At 40.5% G+C, this 22,849-nt stretch overlaps 1 protein-coding gene across 1 annotated transcript in view; it reads right to left on the bottom strand.

The window, feature by feature from the left end:
- The window catches only part of LOC145357451 (uncharacterized), a 59,337-nt gene extending 36,993 nt beyond the window's left edge, over nt 1-22,344 (bottom strand). The window contains exons 1-6 of the mRNA XM_080210802.1: nt 22,305-22,344; nt 19,560-19,663; nt 18,628-18,790; nt 17,095-17,202; nt 13,214-13,375; nt 10,053-10,146 (exon numbers count right to left, since the gene is read on the bottom strand). Of these exons, the coding sequence (XP_080066928.1) occupies nt 10,053-10,146; nt 13,214-13,375; nt 17,095-17,202; nt 18,628-18,733 (470 nt within the window). The 5' untranslated portion in view covers nt 18,734-18,790; nt 19,560-19,663; nt 22,305-22,344. The remainder of the gene's footprint in view (nt 1-10,052; nt 10,147-13,213; nt 13,376-17,094; nt 17,203-18,627; nt 18,791-19,559; nt 19,664-22,304) is intronic.
- Nucleotides 22,345-22,849: the final 505 nt, after the last annotated feature.

The raw sequence follows: 22,849 nt of genomic DNA on the forward strand, positions 1-22,849 counted from the left end.
GTGGCAGAGTAGGTGAACTGGCTTGTTAAGAAGGCACATGGAACATTTGTCATTATCAGTCATGACACAGAGTATAAGGTTATGCTGGAGCTGTGCAAAACATTGGTTAAGCCACAGCTGGAGTACTGTGTACAGTTCTGGTAGCCTCACTATAGGAAAGATGTGATTGCACGAGAGGGGGTACAGGGGAGGTTCACCAGGATGTTCCCTGGGATGGAGCATTTGAGCTATAAGGAGAAATTGGATAGGCTTGGATTGTTTTCTTCAGAGCAGGGAAGACTGAGGGGGAACATGATTGAGGTGTATAAGATTAAGTGGAATTTACATAGAAACACAGAAAATAGAAGCAGGAGTAAGCCATTTGGCTCTTTGAGCCTGCTCTACCATTCATTTTGATAATGGCTGACTGTCAAATTCAATATCCTGATCCCATCTTCCCCCCATATCCCTTTTCAACAGGGTGAATAAGAAGTAGCTGTTCCCCTTGGTTGAGGGGTCAATCACGAGGGAGCAGAGTTTTAGGGTGGGGGTAGGAAATTCAAAGAGGTTTTGAGAAAAAAAAATCACTGATGAGAATCTGAAATGCATTGCCTGGGAAGGTAGTGGAGGGTGGAAACTACATAATCTTTATAGTATTTGGATGAGCACTTGAAATATCATAACATTCAAGGATATGGGACAAATACTGAAAATAAACTGTAATGTCCTCTAAATATTCAAGTATCCCAATTCCTCACAAACAGGTAGTAACGCCTTTGCCTGTGGTGTGGGTGGATTCCTAGTCATGGGAAGCTTGTTCATCAAAGGATTTGGGTGGCAGTTGAAGTCACCTCTTGTGAAAGAAATTGTTAATGATAATTCACCAAAATTCATAAAGATTTTGGAACAATAATTTGGAAGGCCATACACATTCATTATCACAATACTTTCTCCATGCACTATTGGAATCATAGATACCCTACAGTGCAGGAGGCGGCCATTCGGTCCATTGAGTCTGCAATGACCACAATCCTTCCCAGGATTCCTGTAGCCCCACATATTTACCCCACTAATTCCCCCGATACTAGGGTCAATGAGCATGGTCAATCAACCTAACATGCACATCTCTGGACAGTGGGTGGAAACTGGAGCATCTGGAGGAAACCCACATAGCCAATATGCAAACTCCACACAGACAGTGACCCAAGGCTGGGATTGAACCCAAGGCTGTGGTGCTGTGAGGCAACAGTGCTAACCACTGTGCCACCATCCCGTCCACCTTTAACGATCACATATGTTATCCTTCACATCATTCTCAAGGCTAAATGGCATGTTTTTATTAATCAAAATCGCAACCCCTCAGCTACCAGTTGTAAATAAGGCAGAAATCACTCATTTGACCCAGTTCCATTCAATTTCAAATGTTCCTTGTTATGTGGATCAGTTTCCTTCATCAAAGCTACATCAACTTTCTCCTTTTTGAGAAAAGACAGAGGAACCGGTCTTGCCAGCTTATCATACTGGTCTATCAGGCATACTGGCAAGCAGGGGAAGATATGGCTCAAAATCCGATTTGTACCTTGCCATTCTCCTGGAGCCTTTTTACTGGTGAGAGTGGCTTCATGCCCAAAAAGGGCAGAAAACTTATTAACATAAAAATGATGATGTTTAAAAGAACTTACCCTGTTCAGCACGGCTGTTTCCGCACTCTCAGTTGCTTCCGCCCTCACTGGCATGGTATCACAGTGGCAAGAATCACTACTGCTCTGCAGTAATGGAGACCAGGTGCCATGGCCACATCAGGAAGTCAATGAACCTCCTGGGTGATAGGGGGCATGGATGGGCAGTGCCCACAGCACCTTGGCAGTGCCCAGTTGGACACCATAAGTTTGCCAGAGACAGTGCCAAGGGGATAGCTCCTGGGTGGGTGTAGGGCTGTGACAGAATGGAGGGGTAATCACAATGATGGAGGCGTTATGTAGGGGGAGCTCAGCAAGTGGAGTGGTTGGCCGGGGGAGAGCTCTGCGCGGGGGTAGTGGTCAACAGTAGGTAGTTCTGAAAGACGGGTGGGGCATCTGGGGAGGCATGCAGTGGGAGGGATCTGCGGGAGTTCAATAGGAGATTGGGATGCCTGCACCATGGCACCCAAGCACTCTCAAGCCAGCTTCACTGGCGTAAGTAGGATCCGCAGCCTCACTGGCGCAAAGCTCCCAGCTGTCAGAAAAACTGACAAGAATGTCGGAAGATTGCAGTGTTGAGCTTGCCCAAAACACACTATTTTCACATTGTAACGACACTTCAAATTTTGGGGGGAAAATACTGCCCAGAGTCTTTTTTCTTTAAATAGGATGGTGGATCCAACACATTCCATGAGCAGAATTTCAGTGTAGCTGGAAATATCTAACATTTCACTAAGAGGGAATGTTGGATACCAACATGAAGAAGTTTGCATTTTAACTGATACTGATTTTCCCATCCCACTCGGTGTGCACCAAAACCCACCTCCCACATCCCCAGCTATGCAAGAAGCACTAGCAACATATTCCATAATCATCTTCTAGTAAATTAGACTTGTGTATACATTTATAGAAACATCAGTTACCAACTAATGATTCTTTAAACCCAAAATAAAAAGAACACATGAGAACTATTCCAAACCTCAAAGCAGACAATCATGAACCATGACCTCGCAGGGAATTTCCTGACCAAATGTAAGGCCTTGTTGGGCTATCCCAACAAACTTTCCATAACTTAACATAGGAGCCTTTCTCTTCAAAAAAAAGCAACGTACTATAATACAAAGAGGAAGAGAATGAGACATCATCTCTGCAATCTAATCTCACCTATTGAGACATTCCAGCAGTGGCATCACTCATATTCATCATGATAAGAATGAAGAGACCATAAGATGTACTTTGTTTAAAAGTCATTTGTGGGACATGGCTGGCCAGCATTTATTGTCCATCTCTAGTTGCTAGGGGACAGATGAGAGTCAATCACATTGCTGTGGCTCTGGAGTCGCATGTAGGTCAAGCCAGGTAAGGACGGTAGATTTCCTTTGCTAAAGGATGTTGGTGAACCAGATGGTTTTTCTGAAAATCGACAATGGATTTGTAGATCCTTAATTCTAGAATTTTTTTTTTTAAATTCAAATTCCATCATCTGCTGTGGTGGGATTCAAACCCGCGTCCCCAGAACATTAGTGCTGGATTAATAGTCTAATGATAATACCACTAGGCTATTGCCTTCCCCACACAGTTATTATAAGTATATATATAGAAGGGTGATGGATACCTTTCATGCAGCCCTAGTATTGTACAATCTGCAAAGCATATTCCTTGACTAGAAAAAACATGCTGAAGAATATTATTAATTAAAGACATGTATGAGTCCCTGCCATTAGTACAATACTTGTTGTAGTGCACAGTTACTAGACCATCCCTGTCAGAGTGATAAGTACCAGCACAAAGTAAAAGAAAATTATAATGAAAAGGGACAAAGTCCAGACTTTACATTCAACAGCAGTCTGTTACTAATGACATTCAGCTCAGGGATTTGAAATGTTGCCTTTTATGGAGTGTTTTTGTAGAGTTTTTCAATGTTATCCTCAGTATGGCAGGATACTGGCGGGCATATTGTGCTCTAATGGCGTCTTCTAACTTCATCAAAACCTTTGCACCTTTGTTATATCGCCGCTGAAAAACCTTTACCGAAAGAGACCTTTCACTCCATCATAGAGCAACATCCCACTACATCTAGCTGCCTTCATCATGTTTCGATAATCTTTGGAGTTATGAAAATGCATAATTATGGGTCAGGGTTGTTGGTTGTCCCTAAACCTCAAAGCAAGTAAACAGTGTGCCCTTTCTAATCTAATGCACCCGGCTTTTGTTTCCATACTGAGAAAACATGGCAGCCAGCTCTCAAAAAATCTAACTAGGAGCTTACATAAGAACATAAGAACATAAGAAATAGGAGCAGGAGTAGGCCATCTAGCCCTTCGAGCCTGCCCCGCCATTCAATAAGATCATGGCTGATCTGTTGTGGCTCAGTTCCACTTTCCCGCTCTCTCCCCATAACCCTTAATCCCCTCTCTTATCAAGAACACCCTCAGCTCCCTCTGAAAAAACAATAATCTGAATATTTGTCATCTGGATCATCTAGATGTTTCGACATATTGAGCAATTGTTTTTCCATGGATTGTAAGCAGGCCTCTATCAAAGATTTTACACAGTAAAAATTCTCTCCTCAGCTTTGTCAAGCCTTTTACTAGTATTCTGCAGGTCTATAGCATGAGTACTGACATTTTGTGCGAATACACTGAATTTCTCTCAATGACCTTGATAATATCAGCAGTCATCAGTTGTAACACCTTTGAACTGCTGGGTCAAAACCTGGTTCATTTACCAAGTCGCCATGTTGAAGAGTCAACTCCACCCTGTTGTCTTCGACTACTCGCTCTTGTCCCTGATTTTCCTAATATTTTGCATCATTTTGTCAGCAAAGTTAGACCAAAAATCTACCAGGGACTTAGTATGGAGTTTTCATTCCTGAATTAGCTGAGTATGAGCTGTATGAGCACAATAAGTGAAAGGATTTCTAGCTGAGAAGCGCCAGAGCTCACAGGAAACAATTATTCCCACGTTCGCATCACTGACCCCCTATTTGGCACTTTTTAATCGTCATTTTTAATTCTATAAAATGATCAGTTTATTGCTTTGACAATTTTTTTTTGCTCAGCAAATTGTTTATGTTTTCTTCATATTGTACAGCTACTTTTTGTTTTGAAATGCATGTTGTGACTCAGGCACATTCTGAGACAAAAACAGAAAATGCTGGATAATCTCAGCAACACTTGTGGAGACAGAATGGAGCCAACGTTGGTTCTAATCTCGCTCCACAGATGCTGTCACACCTGCTGAGATTTTACAGCATTTTCTGATTTTGTTTCCGATTCCAGCATCCGCACTATTTTACTTTTATCTCAGGCAGGTTCTCTGGTTTCTTGCTCACAAGAAGTCTGATTGCTTTTGGGGAGGTGGTGGGTGGGGATAGAAATGGAAAGTGTTGGAAATGCTCAGCATCTGGCAACAGCTGTGCAAAGAAAAACAGAAGTCAGTGATCCTTTGTCAGAACTTGGGCAGATCATGGATCTGAAGCATTGACTTTGCTTCTCCCTCCACGGAAGCTGCCTGGTCTGCTGAGTATTTCTAGCATTTTCTGTTTATATTTCAAATTTCCAGCAGTACTTTGCTCTCCAAGTATATGCTCCATGCTGGGCATTTGATACAGTGGTTAGTTTCTAGCTCAGTGACGCATTTTTACGATAAATGTTACCTAAAATAAACATTTTAAGCAGTACTTCATAGTTCCTGCAGATAGTTCTGTTGCTATATCATTGCCCAGTGTATTACAGAGCCATAAAGACCAAATGGAATGAATGCTCTGTGCTGAGTCAGCTAATCACAGGGTAGTGACAGAAGTGCAAATTGTCTTCAGCAACCATGGAATAAGGAAGGGAAACAATTCAGCCAGAACACCTGCTCCTGATCACTAACTGGTGATTCCATTACTCGTGTAGGTATATTGCACAGCCAGTGGAGACAGGATTAGGCTTTGTCATATTGAATACCTGCCAGCACACACTGCCTAGACGTATGAATCAAAAACTGCCATTTGGGCAAGATAGTGGGGACTGCCTCTGTCTGCATTCCACAATGACTCAGGACCTTCAAGAAAGGCAGATGAAATATGGGGTTGGTTGGGCCTGGAGAGTGACATGTGGAAAAGATGTTTCCATTAGTAGGAGAGACAATGATCCGAGGGCACAGCCTCAGAGTAAAGGAATGACCCTTTAGAACCGAGACGAAAAGGAATTTCTTCAACCTGAGTAGTGAATCTGTGGAATTCACTGCCACAGAAGGCTGCGGAGGCCAAGTCATTGAGTGTCTTTAAGACAGAGACAGATTGGTTCTTGATTGATAAGGCCATCAAAGGTTACAGGGAAAAGGCGGGAGAATGGAGTTGAGTACATATCAGCCGTGATTGATGGGCCGGATGGCCTAATTCTGCTCCTATATCTTAAAAATCTGATGGTGTTATTGTGGATAGGGTTTGGAACGTTTTTAAAAAGCATTACTAAAGTTGAATACTAAATTCTACACTGAATTCCCAGCTCCGAAACTCCCAGCAGAGAACCGTGTTCCAAGGGATTGTGTGTAGGAGATACAGATGCAGTGTTATACCACTGATTCTCCTTTCAACTCCCTTGTTGAGTATGTCTCCCTATTGGGAGCACAGAACCAATGAACTTACCTTTAGGTCCCAGTGAAAGACTGTCTTCCTATTTCAGTTCCTTCCCTTTGTTAAATGGGGAACTGAAGCAGAGAGCGAGCTATTAACTGCACTATGAAAACATAGTTATATTTTTGTAACATTTATAAAGGCAACATTACACCAACTAAAGTAGCCATTTTACTAGAATAGATTTTTAAGGGTAGTGCAAGAAAAGTAGCATTCAAAACTGTAAATAGCATGCAAGTAAAATATCTCTCACCCCACAGGCATTCACAAACACCCATTTAAGCATGAATCTGAAACACTAATTAATTTGGGAAGTATCTTTTAGATTTTCACATAAGAAAGAGTGGGATCACTTAGTAGATTTGTATATTAGAAGCAGTTAAAAAAAATTTTGATAGAAACATTTCCAATCTAGGTAGAACGTTGTTAATTCAACACAAGATCTTCCCAGGTAAGGAAGTGTTTCAGTATTATTTTGAATGCAGAGTTAATGAACCACAGGTCTCTGATGTCTAATTGACAGCTATGCTTTTACACTGGCAACGTGAAGCGAATGCTTTAATTGACACAATCTTTTAAGTTAGGCAGTCCGCCAAGTTGATAAACAGGTATGAATTAAGGACTGCAGTTATATTTTGCACATTTGACTGCTGTGTAGTTGCTGTCATGCCGTCTAGCAAGGCAACAATAAGATGTCAGGAACAGCAGAAGTGATGACAGATGCTGTCTCCAGGTGGGAAACCAGCTTACTAATTAAAACCTAGATTGGGAATTTTATCACTACAATTGAATTAGCATATATATGAAATATATTTTTAAATGCCCGTGATTCTGGCAATGAAAGCAGAGTCTTTGAACATTTTTAAGGTAGAGTTAGGTAGATTCTTGATTAACATGGAGGTGAAAGGTTATCGGGAATAGGCAGCTTGCAATTGGATCAGCCGTGATCTTATCGAATGGTGGAGCAGGCTTGAAGGACCGAATGGCCTACTCCTGCTTCTAATTTGTATATTCATATGCAACAGTGATTTGTTTTGGGGAACATTCTGAAATAAATCCTTTGATGTTCACTAAACACTGCAATTTCCCCAGTCAGCCTCGCTTCTCATTGGCATGTTACTTTTAATCAGCAGTACATTTTGAAGTGCCAGTGTTCAGCATTGCTTTGCCTGTTAAATACTACAAAAGGTTTCTAACTGGAGCAGAAACTCAGAAGGTCTGTGCACCAGCACAGTTTAAAGTTAAAGTCGTAGTTAAATTGTAGGGGAGCAATCCAAATCTGAGTGTTTTCCAATCATAAAGGCAGCTGTTTATGTAATAACAAACACTTCAATTTACTCACCAACCGTTTAATTTGTATCTATGACTAAAGGGAAAAGTATCTCTTCCAACTCTTTTCACCAGTTTCCCCACAGCTGCCTATGATTTGCAATGATTTTTTTCCCACTGCTTAATCACTTCCACAATTCAGGCATACTGCCATGGACAGCAAGCAGTATGGTGGCTTGGCACTTCCTCATTAGAATGTAGGGAAAGAATTAAAGCAAAAGCACTGTATACTGTTCATCTACACCAACAAGTGGCAAGTCGTGTGAGTGCGTTGGTACCAGCTCTAGGCTACCTTCCAACTGAAGAAATATAAAAAGAATGCTTTTGAAATATAAGTTACGTTACTGGTCCACATTTAATGTTAGCAATGACTATCTTGAGATGCTAGTCATGATGTGGAAATGCCAGCGTTGGACTGGGGTAAACATAGTAAGAAGTTTCACAACACCAGATTAAAGTCCAACGAGTTTATGTGATAGTAAACCCACAAGCTTTCGGAATGCTGTTCCTTTGTCAGGTGAGTGGAAAGTTCTGATCAGAAACAGGGCATATAAAAGCACACACAGTTTACAGAATACTGATTAGAATGCAAATCTTTACTGCTAATCTGCTATTCAAGTCTTAAAGGTGCAGACAGTGTGAGTGGAGATAGCATTAAGCATGAGTTAAAGAGATGTTATTGTTCCAGACAGGACAGTAAGTGAGATGTTGCAAGTTCAGACAAGTCATGGGGGTTACAGATAGTGTGACATGAACCCAAGATCCCGGTTGAGGCCGTCCTCATGTGTGCGGAACTTGGCTATCAGTCTCTGCTCAGTGACTCTGTGTTGTCATGTGTCATGAAGGCCGCCTTGGAGAACGCTTACCCGAAGATCAGAGGCTGAATGCCTGTGACCATTGAAATGTTCGCCAACAGGAAGGGAACAGTCTTGCCTGGTGATGGTCGAGGGACGTTCCTTAATCCATTGTGCAGTTGTTTGAAGACAAAAAGTAGGGGTGTGGGAATGGCCCTGGTGAGATGTTCATCTTCATCAATAACATGTTGAAGACTCCAGAGAAGATGTCATACGACATCTCCTCCAGAGTCTTCAAACAACCGCACAACCTCAAACAGACCATTGTTTGCAGCAAACTACCCAGCCTTCAGGAGAACAGTGACCACAACACCACACAACCCTGCCACAGCAACCTCTGCAAGACATGCCAGATCATCGACATGAATGACATCATCTCACATGAGAACACCATCCACCAGGTACACGGCATATACTCTTGCAACTCGGCCAACATTGTCTACCTAATACGCTGCAGGAAAGGATGTCCCGAAGCATGGTACACTGGGGACACCATGCAGACGCTACGACAACGGACGAATGAACACCGCTCGACACTCACCAGGCAAGGCTGTTCGCTTCCAATTGGCGAACACTTCAGCGGTCATGGGCATTTGGCCTCTAATCTTCAGGTAAGCGTTCTCCAAGGCGGCCTTCACGACACACAACAGCGCAGAATCGCTGAGACTGATAGCCAAGTTCTGCACACATTAGGACAGCCTCAACCGGGATCTTGGGTTCATGACACACTATCTGTAATCCCCATGACTTGCCTGAACTTGCAACATCTTACTTACTGTCCTATCTGGAGACAATACACATCTCATTAACCTATGCTTAATGCTAACTCCACTCACATTGTCTGCACCTTTAAGACTTGAACAGCATATTAGCTGTAAAGACACGCACTCTAATCAGTATTCTGTAAACTGTGTGTGCTTTTATATGCCCTGTTTCTGATCAGAACTTTCCACTCACCTAACGAAGGAACAGCAATCCAAAAGCTTGTGGGTTTACTATCAAGTAAACTTGTTGAATTTAACCTGGTGTTGTGAGACTTCTTACTATCCTGAGATGCACCATAGAAAATGCATCTCACTGTATCACAACTTGGTTTGGCTCCTGCTTTGCCTAAGACCACAAGGAATTACAAAAAGTCATGAATGTAGCCCAATCCATCACATAAACCAGCCTCCCATCTATTGACTCGGTCTACACTTCCTGCTGCCTCAGCAAAGCAGCCAGCATAATTAAGGATCCAACGCATCTCTCTTCCACCTTCTTCCACCAGGAAAAAGATACAAAAGTCTGAGGCCACATACGAACTGACTCAAGAACAGCTTCTTCCTTGCTGCTGTCAGACTTTTGAATGGACTTAACTTACATTAAGTTGATCTTTCTCTACACCCTGGCTATGACTACAACACAACATTCTGCTCTGTCTTGTTTCCTTCTCTATGAATGGTATGTTTTGTCTATACAGCACACAGGAAACAACACTTTTCACTTTATGTTAATACATTGAGAATAATAAATCAAATCAAATCAAATGATGTAGCTAATTTGGGTGAAATTCAAGTTAAATAATGTGCAATGTTGGCAATTTACCTCTCCCCCTCCGTTTCCTGGTCTCTCTGCCTCTGCTTTTTCGGGGATGGATCATAAACATCCAATGTGATCTCCGAACCTTGCTGGACAAGTTCTGCAGAAATATCACACACCCAAAATTAGATTCAGTCAAATTCTTCCTGTTTCCCCCACATCTCACTGAAACTGTATAAATCCACACATTTAATTATGAGATATGAGCAAGTAATTGGTAGGCAGATAGGGAAGTAGGGAAAAAGGGAACATTTACTCAGTGGCAGGATGTGACAACTAGTACTTTCTGCGGATCTGGAGTGGGGCCACAGCTTTTATACTATGTATTTTCATTGCTTGGATAACAGGATAGAAAATAAATCCAAGTCTGCAGATGACAATTAGTTGTGTAGATGGCAGCAGGAAGTTACAAAAGAGACTTGAACAGACTGATTGGGTAAATCTATGACAGATGGAGTTCAATATGAGGAAATGTGAAGTTCTCCATCTTGGATCTGAGAAAGAAAATCCAGAATATTTTCTTAATGGTTACAGACAAGGGATATGGAGAGCAAAGATAGTTCAGTGTCACCATAGGCAAATCACTAAAACATAATTCCTAGATACAAAATTTAATCAAAAAGGAGTATTGGCTTTGACTTCAAATTTAAAACTGAGGAAATGATGTTTGGGTTGTACAGAGTTTTGATCAGACCCTATCTGAATACTGCATTCAGTTTTGGACGCACCCAGGAAAGATAAAATGGCATCCATAGGGTATAGTATAGATTTACCAGAATGCTATCAAGGCTGAAAGGATTAAATTGAGGGTAGGTTGCATAATCTGGGTTTGTATTCCCTTGAGTTTAGGAACTTCAGTATTTGTCTAATCAAGGGATTAAATACGGTAAAATGATTACCTCTGGTGGGGAAGTCTTGGACAGGGGCATATCTAAAAGTTTGAGACAACCATTTGAATGTAAAATCAGGAAGCTGCTTTTCACACAAAGGATAATGAAATCTTAAGATCTCTTCCATCAAGTACTGTAAATGCTGGGGAACAAATGTCACTTTCAAGACAGAGATTGATTGATTCTTGTTCGGCAAGGATATCTGTGGATATGAAGTTGAAGCAGTTAAATGGAGATTGACACATTTTTGGATTGACAGCAGAATCAAGGGTTATGTGGGACAGACGTGAAATCAGCATCAAGGCCACAACTTGATCAGCCATGATCTTACTGAAAGGTGGAGCAGGCTCAATGAGCCAAATGGATCTTATGTTTAGAAGAGTAAGAGACAACTTTAATGAAACTTTCAAGATCCTGAGAGGTATTGACAGGGTGGATGTGGAGAGGATGTCTCCTCTTGTGGGAGAATCTAGAACTAGAAGTCACTGTTTAAAAATAGGGGGTCCCTTATTTAAGACAAGGATGAGAAGAATGTTTTTCTCTCAGAGGGTTATGTGTCTTTGGAACTCTCTTCCTCAAAAGGCAGTGAAAGCAGACTTGGAATGTTTTTTTTTAAGGCAAAGCTACATAGCTCCTTGATTAAAAAGGGGGTGCAAGATTATTGAGGTAGGCAGGAATGTGAATTGAGGTTACAATCAGATCAGCTATGGTGTTACTGAATGGCAGAGCAAGCTTGAAGGGTTGAGTGGCCTAAACACCTGTTTCTAATTCACACGTTCATGTGTACATACGTTTACATGTAATATAGAACATCCATGATCCATAAATGACAGTACAGGCTCGATGAGCTTAATGGCTCTCTCTGGTTCAGACATTGCTATCACTTGCAATATGAATATATATGGAATTTCTCTATCTGCTATTTTAGTAGTATTCAGATTAAATTCCCTTATGTCTCAGTTAAATTACTAGCCAGAGCAACGTCATACTATAGTATTAAAATTAATTTCATAATATACGAAGTGATTTCTAGACTATAATCTTCAGAATAATTAAAATACTCACCAACTTTTCTAGGTTTATTATCACAAAGAAACCCAATAATTGTGTAATGGGCCCAGCTCCAAACAAGTGTGTCAACATAGAAAACATTCTGATATGCTTTTACATTAAAATTTTAAAAACCCATGATAGTAATGATGAAATTATGTCTGCTACAGAAGTCTGCCAAAGTTCACAGGGTCAGGGAGACAGGCCCCACCAGAAGCAACCTTTTGACAAAGTGACTTTGTGACTCACAAACGTTCTGACTCAAAGTTAGTTCACGATAGGGCCAGAGCAGGGTGATTCTTTGCGGGCTGTCCCCAGCCTACCTTCTAATTCTATCTTTTACTCTTGTTCTATGCTTTTAAAATTGTACTCTAACTCTTATAAACTCTCTATAACTGTAACACTGAATTCTGAAACCTCTCCTTTCCTTCTTCCCTATGTACTCTATGAACAGTATGCTTTGTCTGTATAGCACACAAGAAACAACACTTCTTACTTTATCCCAATATATGTGACAATAATAAATCAAATCAAATCAGACTTGAAGACCCTGCAGACACTGACAGCTGCTGGAAGTAGAGGGGGAAGTTTCAGGAATGCCCATCCCCCCCTTCATAAATGCACTCCGCAGCCCCAGCAACTCCTTTATGTTTGGGTATGGTTTTCAATTCAAATTTAAATTCTCTCTTCCTCAGTCTTTTACAACTTAGGCCTGACCCCAGCCTGGATCTCCCAGTAGAGCCTACTTCCACTCTTCTGAAGGTCTGTATGCCACACCTCAATCAATGTACCTGCCTCCAAATATGTGGCAGGTCCCTTTGACACCATATGAAGTGGGAACTCCAGCACAGCCTTCCTTGGCCTTGTCTCCTCCTCATTAATTACCTTGTTTTTGGATAGATAGATGCACTGCCCCCAAGCATGGTCGCAGGAAACTCCAGTGTGGCTGGGACCTGTTTACTTCCTGGTCCCAGTGGAATGTGCGATTCTTTTGCCAGACTCCCACTGGAGTATAGTAGCAATCTGCATGAATGGTTGAACAATTTCAACACCGTTGTACATTCAAATACAATCTCACAGGAACTGAGACAATTGGAATTTGAGTTTTTTTCTTAAGTTCTAGACGTTGATACTGGAAAACGCAATTAAAAGAGGTCTAGTTTCTCTGGTTCATCAAAGATTTTACCTGATTAGGGTACTACTTGTTTTGTTACTGTTGTGAATTACCTGTGCTGCTGTATGCTGGAGCTCCATCAGTAACATTGTCAGGGGCCTTCCCAGGGTACAATACAGTGACCAGGGACTGTAGATGAGGTGCCCACTCTAACCTGTTTGCCATAGTTCCCTGGTGAAATAGGTCAATCTTAATCCAGCCCAGGGGCACTGGTCCTGAAAGAGATGAGTGCACAAGGAAAGGAATCTCAAAATGAAATATAGATCAAACTTCAGATTTCACCTACAACCAGCAGAATTCAATGTGATATTCTTCATGGAATTCAGGAAAAATATCAAACAATTTCACGGCACTGGCTGAGGCATAGACGCATGATCTATTTGATAAAGTACTGCAGATACTGGAGATCTGAAATATAAACAGAAAACGCTGGAAAAACTTAGCAGGTCTGGCAGCATTTGTGGAGAACTAGAGAGAGATAGAAATGTTTTATGCTGTTGAATAAAGAGGGGAGTGGCAGATGGAGCAGAATAGAAGAACATGGATATGTTGGAATGCAGAAAAGATGAAGTGACATAGAAGTCATGTGGCATAAAACAAAGGAGTAGTAAAGCTAATATTAAAGACTAAAGGGACAATTTTACTAAAAGATTCTAACTGTTGAATGAACATGAAATTGGGAGAGAATTGCGCCCATTTTTTTGGGTAAGTTCCCAGATGCAATCGTACAGCATTTAAAGAAGAAAAAGAGCCCAGATGTGATTCTCGGTAGCAGGGTGAGGGGGTGAAGCCTACTCTCGCCAGGAAGCCAGCTGCTAAGCTCCAGGGTGCCATTGTGCAGGCACTCTGATCCCCTAGTGCATTGTGTACACAATGTAGACTGTGCACTGAGAGATATTGCTCCCTCCCCCTGCCAATTGCTATTCCAGGTGGGTACCAGGTTGGCAATACATTTGTGGTACTGCCCCATGGACATTGCCCGATCCTGCCCTCTGATGAGGCCATCATGTCAGCCTACGTTTAGTGCAAAGGAGACTGCATCATGAGCAGTGAATACAGTCTTTTCTATTCTTTATGAATCAGGCTGACTTAATGAGCATACACTGGTCTTGAATTTCACAAATGCAAAATCAAATTGAATCCTTAGCAAGCAAAAGAAATTTAAAACAATGATACAAAAAGGAGATCCTACTTGCTGTGTTGTCTTTGTGATTGTATTTTATCCACACCTTTAATGGTCTGACAGTAAACTGAATTAGGTACTCAATTCAAATCACCATTCTTGTAGGTTAAATGTCCAAAACATACAGATTTAATCAGTTATCTGCTATACCTTTTCAGGTAACGTGGAAAGTCAATTAAAAAAAGACATACAAAACATTGGGAATTATATTGAGGAAAGAAAGAATAATTTGCATTTATATAAGACATCCCCAAGTGTTTTATAGTCAATTATGTACTTTTGAAGTGTAGTCACTCTTGTAATGGAGGCACATTGAAAAACAATAGTGTCAGTCTTCACAGATTATGCCAAAGCTTTAGACCTCACTGGCTAAACTATACCTGGAATTATTATACTCAGTCTGTTAGTCATGCTGCAAATTTGATACACACTCATCAGAGAGTCTGTGCAGAGTAGGAAACAATATAATATTCCGAGAAAAGTTCAGAGAAATTCAAGGAACAATCTAGAGTAAATTAAAGACGGATCTCATTGAAATCGATGAAGTATGTAAGGGTGGCACAGTAGACAGGGTCAATGGATGTGAGGCTGGTTTGCATAATGGACTGGGCTATGATAGTGGGTCATCAACAATGTATCCTCTAATTTGTTCTATAGCATGTGACTAACTCATTCAAGTACACCAGTCCTTAATGTTTTTTGAGCGGCTTAAAGAGGTCGACTTGTGCGCTGCCTGTGCAGGAATTTTTGGATTTATGCAGCTAAGAGAGAACATTGGTACCAACATAAATCATTAACTCTATTCTTCTCTCCAAGTATTTCCATCATTTTCTGTTTATATTTCTAATTTCCAGCATTCTCTTTTGCTCTTGTATATAAATACACATACCATTTAAAATTCGGTTTCATTTTATAATTCTTTGAAAAACATTTAGAAAATGGACCAATAGACAAAGATGATATCAATAAACTAACAGATCATCAATTCTGTAGATTAGATGGCATAAACTTTGCACCATGTAGGATGTATTATTCTACTACAAGGATTGAGCTGTGTTTAACTTAGCCTGCCTCACTAAAGACCCAACGCTGTAAGTAAACATAATGAGGTCAGTCTGAGTTTAATTACTATTTTGTGCGGTGAGGAAGTTTAGCAAATTGGAAAATGCTTGCAAGTTTCTAACCTTAGGACAAAAAAAATGAAATGCTTGCCCTTCTTTCTTTGTCTATAATTCCTGACACAGATCAAATATGACATCTAAAGCATGATAGAGTCATAGAGGCTTACAACATGGAAACTTGTTCATGCTGCCCAATTTTTACCACTAAGCAAATCCAATTGCCCACATCTGGCTCATATCCCGCTATAGCCATCTTACCCATGTAGCTGTCTAAATGCTGTTTAAAAGACAAAATTGTATCCGCCTGTTCTACTGCCTCTGGCAGCTTGTTCCAGACATTCACCACTCTCTCAGTGAAAAAATTCCCCCTCTGGACCCTTTCGTATCTCCCTCCTCTCATCTTAAACCTATGCCCTCAAGTTTTAGACTCCCCTATCTTTGGGAAAAGATGGTCACTATCTATGCCCCTCATTATTTTATAGATCTCTATAAGATCACCCCTAAGCCTCCTATGCGCCAGGGGAAGAAGTCCCAGCCTATACAGCCTCTCCTTATAACACAAACCATCAAGTTATTTCAGCATCCAAATAAATCTTTTCTGCATTCTTTCTAGTTTAATAATAGCCTTTCTATAATAGGGTGACCAGAACTGTACACAGTATTCCAAGTGTGGCCTTATTAAAGTCTTGCACAACTTCAGCAAGACATCTCAACTCTTGTATTCAATGTTCTGACCAATCAAACCAAGCATGCTGAATGCCTTCTTCACTACCCTGTCCACCTGTAACTCCACTTTCAAGGAGCTTTGAACCTGTACACCTGTACTTTTGTTCTATAACTCTCCCCAGCACCCTATCATTAACTGAGTAGGTCCTGCCCCGATTCGATCTACCAAAATGCACCATCTCATATTTATCTAAATTAAACTCCATCTGCCATTCATCGGCCCACTGGCCCAATTGGTCAAGATCCTATTGCATTCCCAGATAACCTTTTTCGCTGTCCACTATGCCACCAATCTTGGTGTCATCTTATTAATTTACTTACTAGCTACGCTCCATAAATTCTCATCCAAATCATTGATATAAATAACAAATAACAGTGGACCCAGCACCGATCCCTGAGGCACACCACTGGTCACAGGCCTCCAGTTGAAAAATAATCCTCTATAGCCACCCTGTCGTCTGTCATCAAGCCAATTTTGTATCCAGTTGGCTACCTCACCCTGTGAGATTTAACTTTATGCAACAATCTACCATGTGGTACCTTGTCAAAAGCCTTGCTAAAGTCCATGTAGACAACATCAACTGCACTGCCCTCATCTACCTTCTTAGTTACCCCTTCAAAACTCTAACTGTTTGAGTTGAAATGATTTTCCACTCACAGAGCCACGCTGACTGTCCCAGTCAGTCTGTGCCTCTCTAAATGCCTGTCGATCCTGTCTCTCAGAATACCTTCTGACAACTTACCCACTACAGATGTTAGGCTCACCAGTCTGCAGTTCCCAGGCTTTTCCCTGCAGCCCTTCTTAAACAAAGGCACAACATAATGCATTTACTGTAAATTCTTCTTTCAGAAGGATCACTGCATTGCATTTATGTTCTTAATCATATCCTCTTAACACAGTTACCTTTCAAAGTGGGGGAATACAGCAGTCTGATCATGACGTATGGCTGGTCCTCAGTTGGATTCACAATATTGAATTTGGATGTATCAAATGACTCAAACTCAAAATTCTCTAACACAAAAAGCACAACACAAATAAGTAACAATTTCTTATTTATGTTGTTGCAAAAAGAAATAGTTATGACATTAATCAGCTTTAAAATTCATTTGAAATATTCTTTGAATGTTTAAAGAATTAACTTGCATTACATAACAGTTTCACCATGTCTATTCTGGAAATGTAAAGAAGTTGATATGGTAGATAGAAAGAAATGATTCCTCCCGTGCCCAGAACAAAAGGATATAACCTGAAAATTAGAGCACGGCCATTCAGGGATCACATCAGGAAGCACCTCTTCACACAAAGGGTAGTGGAAATCTGAAACTCTCTCCCCAAAAGGCTGTGGATGCCAGCAATCAATTGAAAATTTCAAAACTGCCATTGATGTATTTTTGTTAAGGAAGATGTATCAAGGGATACGGAACCAACGTGGTGATTGGAGTTAAGCTACAGATCAGCCATAATCTAACTGAACAGCAAAACAAGCTTCTGCAGCTGAATCTTTTGCTCTTGTTCTTTTTCCTCCAATGTTATTCACAGAAATGTCACAAAGCATTTCACACACCGGAGTCAGTAACATGCTTACTTTACAGCACCCAATGATAGTGCTGCTCAGACACTCCCCATGTATGCACAAATAAAAGCTCACATTCTTTTATCTCATGGATGTGCTGTAAAATATAAAGCATTAGTTAGAAATAGGATTTTGAAGCATTTTTCAATCTGTTGAATTTCTAAAGAAATGCACCAATATGGAAAAGGAATCAGTCAAGGCCTGATGGATGGCACAGTGGTACATTGGTTAACACTGCTGCCTCATAGTGCAAGGAACCTGGGTTCAATTCTGGTCTTGGGTGACTGTGTGGAGTTTGCATATTCACTCCGAGTCTGTGTGGGATTCCTCTGGGTGTTCCGGTTGCCTGTCAAAAGTGTGCAGGTTAGGTTGATTGGCCATACTAAATTTCCCCTTAGAGTCAGAGGGATGGCAGGGTAAATACGTGAGGTTACGGGGATAGGATCTGGATGGGATTGTTGTCAGTGCAGGCTTGATGGGCTGAATGGCCTCTTCCTGCACTGTAGGGATTCTATGATTCTATGGCCATTTTAAAAATTCTTTCATAAAATGTGGGTGTCACTGGCCAGGCCAGCATTTGTTACCCATCCCTAATTGCCCTTGAGAAAGTGGTGGTCAGCTGTTATTCCATTAATGTTGCTGCCTCTAAATCCAGGAACACCCATCTCACAGCATTCTGGGATAATTGTGCCCTCACTATAATGGACAGCAACAGTTCATCATCTACTCTAAAGAGAGACAATAAATGCTGACCTTGTCATTGATGCCAATATGCAAAATAATAATTTTTTAAAAAAGTGAGAAGTCACCAACAAATAACAGGTGTTTTTGTCACCAAAGGGCTCTTCATATTTAGCTCTTACCATCAAACTTAAGAGTAACTTCAGTTATGGCTGCCTCCTTGGATGTTTTTTCCGTACTCACATTCAAAAGCGTTGGCTTAGAAAGAGAGGACTTTGAGCATAACATCAAATTGCCATAGAATATAGAAACAGTCAACTTTATTTCAAGGGGATTCAACCACTCCTAAAGAGAAACATAAGAACTGCATCAGGAAGAAACTACTGCATCTATACTCTATACAATATATAGGTATAAAAAAATTTTTTGCATAATTTATAAGCGCCTAAAAACCCATTGAGAGAAGACAAGTTAAACAATTAGATGGAGGAAATTCCTGAGTAGAGTCTTCTAGACAACTGTGCGGATCAGAAGACCCAGACATGTCCACAATCACAGTGAACGGATGGGAAACCCTGGCTGACATGCCTGTCAGTTCCCAAGCCTGGGAATAAGACTTGTCCCTGTTGGAAGAACTCAAGAAATTAGCACTAACTTTAGGATGATATATGGAGTTAGCTGTTCGAAGATTCATGAGTACATTAAGCAGTTTCAATTTTATATCCCATCACAGTCATTGCTGTATTATAGTTTTCACAATAACTCCAATCTAGTACGAGTATAAATATAGACACATTTAATTTTCAAGTTAGAAAAGAGGAACAGGCTGCAGATGAATAAATGGCCAAATTAATCTTTCAACTGATATAACTCTAATTATCGCCCAGTTCCTCCTGATGAAAGCCAGATCACTCATACTGTCAGCTAGCATGACAACAATACAAAGTTACAATGATATTGAATTCGATGATCAGCCATGATCAAAATGAATGACAGAGGAGCTCGAAGGGCCAAATAGCCTACACTTGCTTCTAGTTTCAATGAACCATATTAGTCCTCTTTCTTTTTTCTACCATTAGGACATATAATAATCTATCCAAATAAATATAGTTACCTCTGATGTAGATTTTAGCAAAATTAGTTTCACTGAAATATTCTTTATTCCAATTGGTAGGATCTCACCAAGTGTATTGTTAAGATTTGCGTCATTGCTGATACCTAAATACAAGCAAAGCAAACAGTAATTGAGGTAATTTATCTTTCTGAAATAAGGGCAGTTTCAATAGCAGCGGTGCTTGGGACCACTGAAATGTAAACTACCTAAATGAAGAGGAGAACATTATGATACACACAGGATCGGATTTGTCTGCATTCTTCTGTTCTAATGTTGTTATTATGTGTATTTGAATAAACAAACTCAGTCGCTGAGTTCCTTCTGCAGCCAGCTCCATTGAAGCAGCAATTTCTATGGCTATTTTCAGAGTAAGTCAACTCTTGATTAGCAAACCTTTCTGTATTATTTCATTTCACAGACCACATACAACTCTGTTCTGAATTATGTCATTCTGCACATCACCAAACTCACAATATTTTGCAAGTCTTTTTTATGCAACCATGATTTGTGCAATCAATTCCCCCTGTTCTTGATTTCTTTTGTGGAATCTGAAGCACTCTGCAATCACCAAAGACTTCTGCGAAAACTATGCTTGCAAAATTTATGAGTCGTTCATATGTTTTAGTGCCCGGCTTCTCCGGTTGCACTATATTTCTGAGGGGATAAAACATCTCTCCCACAGCAGCTACCTCCCCCCCCCACCAATCATGCTCAGGGTCATGGGCACCGTAATATCTTCTGCTATTTAGGTGCATTGGCTATGCTAAATTCTCCCTCAGTGTACCTGAACAGGCTCCAGAATGTGGCAACTAGGGGATTTCACAGTAGCTTCACTGCAGTGTTAATGTAAGCCTACCTGTGACTAATAAATAAAAACTTAACTTAGCTATTTAGTTTGTCTGTGCAAAATAGTCAAATTGCTCAATATAGGAGTTCCAACGGTCCACATTTTCATCAAAGAGTCTCACGTCACTGAAAACTCCCGCCATTTTCTTACTAATAGAGCTTCCAGCAGCTACCTAATTTTTTTAATGAAGTTCAGCCTCTTCTTAAACACACCCAGCCCTATAATTGTTCTCCAGAGGATAGTTATTCACGTCCATCTTGCCCAACTTTTTCAGTAATTTTACTCCTCCTGGGTGGCTGGCATGTGCCATTCGAAGTCCTTGTTGCCAGTTTTTATGTTGTATATTGGAGAATTGACTCTAGGAAGCATGGACGGTTAAAAATAATGGAGTTTTATTTAGAGTGGTGTTCATTACATGGCTGCTTCTTCACTCTGGGAGTTTCCCACACTAGTGACCTGGGGGCTGGAATTTTACCAGGGGTGGGCAAAGCTGGTAGAATGGCATTCTCCGTTGGCCTTGGGCAGGATCGTACAAACCTTGGGCAGACGTGCCAGTATAATTCCACCCAGAATATCACTTCTCGTGAACATATTAATAAATTAAAACACAGTGCTTAATGCAACTATCAAGAATCTATATTAATAAACAAGGAAGAATTTCTTCTCTTAGAAGGTAATGAATCTGTGGAATTCTTTACTGTAGAGGCTGGGTCGTTAATTATGTTCAAGCTGAGAGAGGTAGATTTTTAATAAGGGAATCAAGGGTTCTGGGGATAAGGTGTGAAAGTGGAGTGAGGATTATCATCTCAGATCAAACATGATCCCATTGAATGGGGAGCAGATTTGATGGGCTGAATGGCCTACTTCTGCTCGTATGTCTTATGGTCTTATGTTAGTGAACCAGATGAGTTTTTACAACAATCAATGATAGTTTCATGGTCACATTACTGAGGCCAGCTTCTAATTCCAGATTTTATTAAGTAATTACATGCATTAATTGAGTTTAAATTTCACCATTGTCATGGTGGGATTTGAACACATGTCCCCAGAGCATTAGCCTGGGTTTCTGGATTATTAGTCAGTGGCATCACACTGCATCACCATTTCCCCTTACAAAGATTTAAACTGTTTAAGAATTTGAGAAGTAACAGCTGAACTTGGCAAAACATCCCCTTAAGCCTGCTTCTTAATTCAGTAAGAAAATGGCTGGTCTTCGATCTCAACTTTATTTTCCTTAATTTTCCTAGCACACAAAAATTTATCGATGTCAGCCTTGAATATACTCAACTGATAAAGCACCAATGACCTATTAGGTAGAGAATTCTGAAGATTCACAACCCTTTGACTGAAGAAATTTCTCTTCATCTCAGCCCTAAATAGCTGACCCTTCATTAGGTCGACAAGTTGGATATTAGGCAATTCTTCTTGGTGTAAGGAATGCTGACTCGCCATGTGCCTTGCAGGGGCAGCCTGGGGCAAAAGTTTCATATATAGAAGGCACATGTTTTTGTAGGTAACACATATTTTTGCATGATATTCCCAGCATCATGGTGTGGAACATGCTTGATGGACCAGGTGGGCTTCTTCTACCCATCAATTTCACATGCTTGTAAGAGCCAAACAAACTTGGCACTTCTCCAACATAAGTGGAAGTGGAGTCAACAGCAAGTGACTCAGAGCCTGCCTGTATTAATAATCTCCTAGTCACTGGCACAGACAGAGGTCAGGACAGTTCAATCTTTCTTGCCTGTAAATAGTGTCTAGCATGAGAGAGATGTCAACAATTAAGAAAATAACTTAGAGAAAGAGAAATATAAATGAGTATTGAAAACCATTTCTAAATCACATTTATCTTAGGATGTCCATCATAGTATTATTGTGAAAACTAGTGACAATACCTTCCAATGACCTTTCGTTCTTTGGGAATGGTCCATACAGATTCCTGTGGGTCAAATGTTTCAGTAATCATAATTAAGATTTATCAACAAAGTCGGTATTTCACTTTAACGAAAAGGTCACAATAATTCCACGGCTGACTGAGCACTTAGCCTTTTGGGGTTCAGAGATCCTAATGTGCTTAAAGACAAATAAGCATAATGAAATTATTCAATGGGTAGAACGGCATTCTCCGTTGGCCTTGGGCAGGATCGTACAAACCTCGGGCAGATGTGCCAGTATAATTCCACCTGGGATATCACTTCTAGTGAACATATTAATAAATTAAAACACAGTGCATAATGCAACTATCAAAAATCTATAACTATATAGAACTATAACTTAATTAAAGCACCCAAAAGGAGATTTGAAAAGTATAGTTAAAATTTTGTAAATGGACATTGCCTATCCAGTGTTGTGTGAAGGCAGTCAGTTTCACACAATTAACTCGATACAGCTTCAACCAACCTTGTGGGAAAAACTAGTGTGCAGTTGTTTTGATGACAGT

Source organism: Carcharhinus amblyrhynchos, chromosome 23, assembly GCF_965287045.1.
Source record: "Carcharhinus amblyrhynchos chromosome 23, sCarAmb.v2.hapA, whole genome shotgun sequence".
Lineage (NCBI taxonomy): Eukaryota > Metazoa > Chordata > Chondrichthyes > Carcharhiniformes > Carcharhinidae > Carcharhinus > Carcharhinus amblyrhynchos.